The sequence below is a fragment of the Mandrillus leucophaeus genome, unplaced genomic scaffold (genome assembly GCF_000951045.1).
Source record: "Mandrillus leucophaeus isolate KB7577 unplaced genomic scaffold, Mleu.le_1.0 Scaffold526, whole genome shotgun sequence".
Lineage (NCBI taxonomy): Eukaryota > Metazoa > Chordata > Mammalia > Primates > Cercopithecidae > Mandrillus > Mandrillus leucophaeus.
In genome coordinates this window covers 390536-392745 of record NW_012105653.1, presented here as the reverse complement: position 1 = coordinate 392745, position 2210 = coordinate 390536, and the positions used below count along the sequence as shown (strand labels likewise).

Here is a 2210-nt window from a genome sequence, read left to right as displayed (position 1 = left end):
CAGGATGGTCTCGATCTCCTGACCTCGTGATCCACCCGTCTCGGCCTCCCAAAGTGCTGGGATTACAGGCTTGAGCCACCGCGCCCGGCCAGAAAAAATGTCTTTTTATCCCTTCGTGACATTTGGACTGTTTATGCGGTTTTATATGTCATGCTCTTGCACGTGTAATGTATTGTGACCATTTTCATCATATTAAATATTCTTTGGAAAGTTTTTTCTAGGCCGGTAATATGCATTGTATGAGCACACCATCAGCCATTGCCCTATTTTTTTTGTCCAGTTCTTGTCAGTTTTGAAAATATGGTAATAGTTTGGTGAATATTACTGTAGGTAAATTCCTCACAGTGGACTTGGGCACAGGCTGTGGCTCTGGGTCGCGTCCTGCACCAGGCAGGCCTCTGCTGGGAGGTGGCTGGGTTCTGGGTACCAGTGCTGCCTGGTGCGTCACTGAGTGCAGGTGCGTGCAGGTGCACCTGCTCTGCTTCAGGCGCAGCTGAAGATGGTCTATGCTTTAACAGGCAGCAGTTTGAGGTACTGAACTCCCAAGTATTTGCCTAAAATAGAGTTCCTTTTTTTTTTTTTAATAGGATAAAGAGTTGTTAAAGAAACAGCAGATGAGTAGCTTACTTCTGGCGTCCACATTGCAGTCTACACTAGATGCAGGCAGTTGCCCTGAGCCGCCTCCGGGCAGCCCTCCTGAGGGTCCAGAAGTACAGTTAGAGGTGACACAGAGCGCACTCCTGCAGCGTGAGAGTGAGGTGAGTACGGAGTGGGGACATGGGATTATCAGCCCCAGGTCAGTGTCCAGTGAGCTTCTCTGTGGCAGATCCGGTCCAGATAACGCAGGCAATGGGCTTGTGACCACTGTGTATTCTTTTCTTTACTTTTTTTTTGAGACAGAGTTTTGCTCTTGTTGCCCAGGCTGGAGTGCAATGGTGCGATCTCGGCTCACTGCAACCTCCGCCTCCTGGGTTCAAGTGATTCTCCTGCGTCAGCCTCCCGAGTAGCTGGGATTACAGGCGCACCCACCACCACGCCCGGCTCATTTTTGGTATTTTTAGTAGAGATAGGGTTTCACCATGTTGGTCAGGCTGATCTCCAACTCCTGACCTTAGGTGATCCGCTTGCTTGAGCCTCTCAAAGTGCTGGGATTGAAGGTGTGAACCCTGTGCCCAGCCCTGACCACTGTGTATTTTTTGCAGTTTTACCATTTATATGTGGATACGGGTACAGGGTAGTAATAACTGTCTTAGGCATGTGCTTTAAATCTCTCAAAGCTATTTTAATAATTTCTTAATTATTAATATCAATAGAATATTAGATGACTTTTAATACTTCTTTTGTTTTAATGAAAGGTTTTGTACTTGAAAGAACAACTAGAAAAGATGAAAGGTGACTTAGAAAGTAAAAATGAAGAGATACTACATCTGAACTTAAAATTAGACTTGCAGAACAGCCAGACCGCTGTCCGCCTTGGAGAACTTCAGGAAGAGAATGTGAGCTTGAAGGTAAGCCACCAAAGGTCCACGTGACACCGAGTTCATGTTGCTTACGCCAGTGCCGAGCGGCTGCCAGGACCCTCGTCTGGGAGGCGGGTCTCTGGCCTTCACAGACGCCCATGGCCCCACGTGGCAGACAGCTGCAGAGAGCGCCCGATTCTGCCTGGGGACATGTGCATGGAAGCAGCTTTCTAGGGATCTTGAGTGGGGAGCCAGCGACCCCTGCCCCAAACTGCTTTCTGATTGCAGCCCTGATAGTCAGGAATCTGAGAAGAGGCCTTTCCCTAGGGCAGCACCCTGGGGCTGTGAGAGGCCCTGGGCTATTGCTGGCTTGCTCTCCTCAAGGAGGTGACTTAAGTAAGTGGCCACTCACTGTGTCTCTTCCCACTGGCATGATGGGAAAAAAGTCTTAAAAACTAATTAAAAAAAAAAATTTTTGTGGATACATAGTTAGGTGTATATTAAAAAATGTATTTTAAGGTTTATTATTTTAATGTAGCTGTGCTTTTGAAGCAAAAAAGAAAACCACAACCAGCCTGTTTATAATAGAGATGATATTCAAAATTGCAGAGCGTTGGTAACTTCATAGGTGCCCTTGAAAGACCTTGTGTAGGCTGGGCGCGGTGGCTCAAGCCTGTAATCCCAGCACTTTGGGAGGCCAAGGCGGGTGGATCACGAGGTCAGGAGATCGAGACCATCCTGGCTAACATG

General features: G+C 47.6%; 1 protein-coding gene across 1 annotated transcript in view; it reads left to right on the top strand.

Annotated features, from left to right (window-relative positions):
* Positions 1-2210, top strand: part of PCNT (pericentrin) — a 106639-nt gene that overhangs the window by 58483 nt on the left and 45946 nt on the right. Inside the window, exons 23-24 of the mRNA XM_011996832.1 lie at positions 588-758; positions 1356-1508. Of these exons, the coding sequence (XP_011852222.1) occupies positions 588-758; positions 1356-1508 (324 nt within the window). The remainder of the gene's footprint in view (positions 1-587; positions 759-1355; positions 1509-2210) is intronic.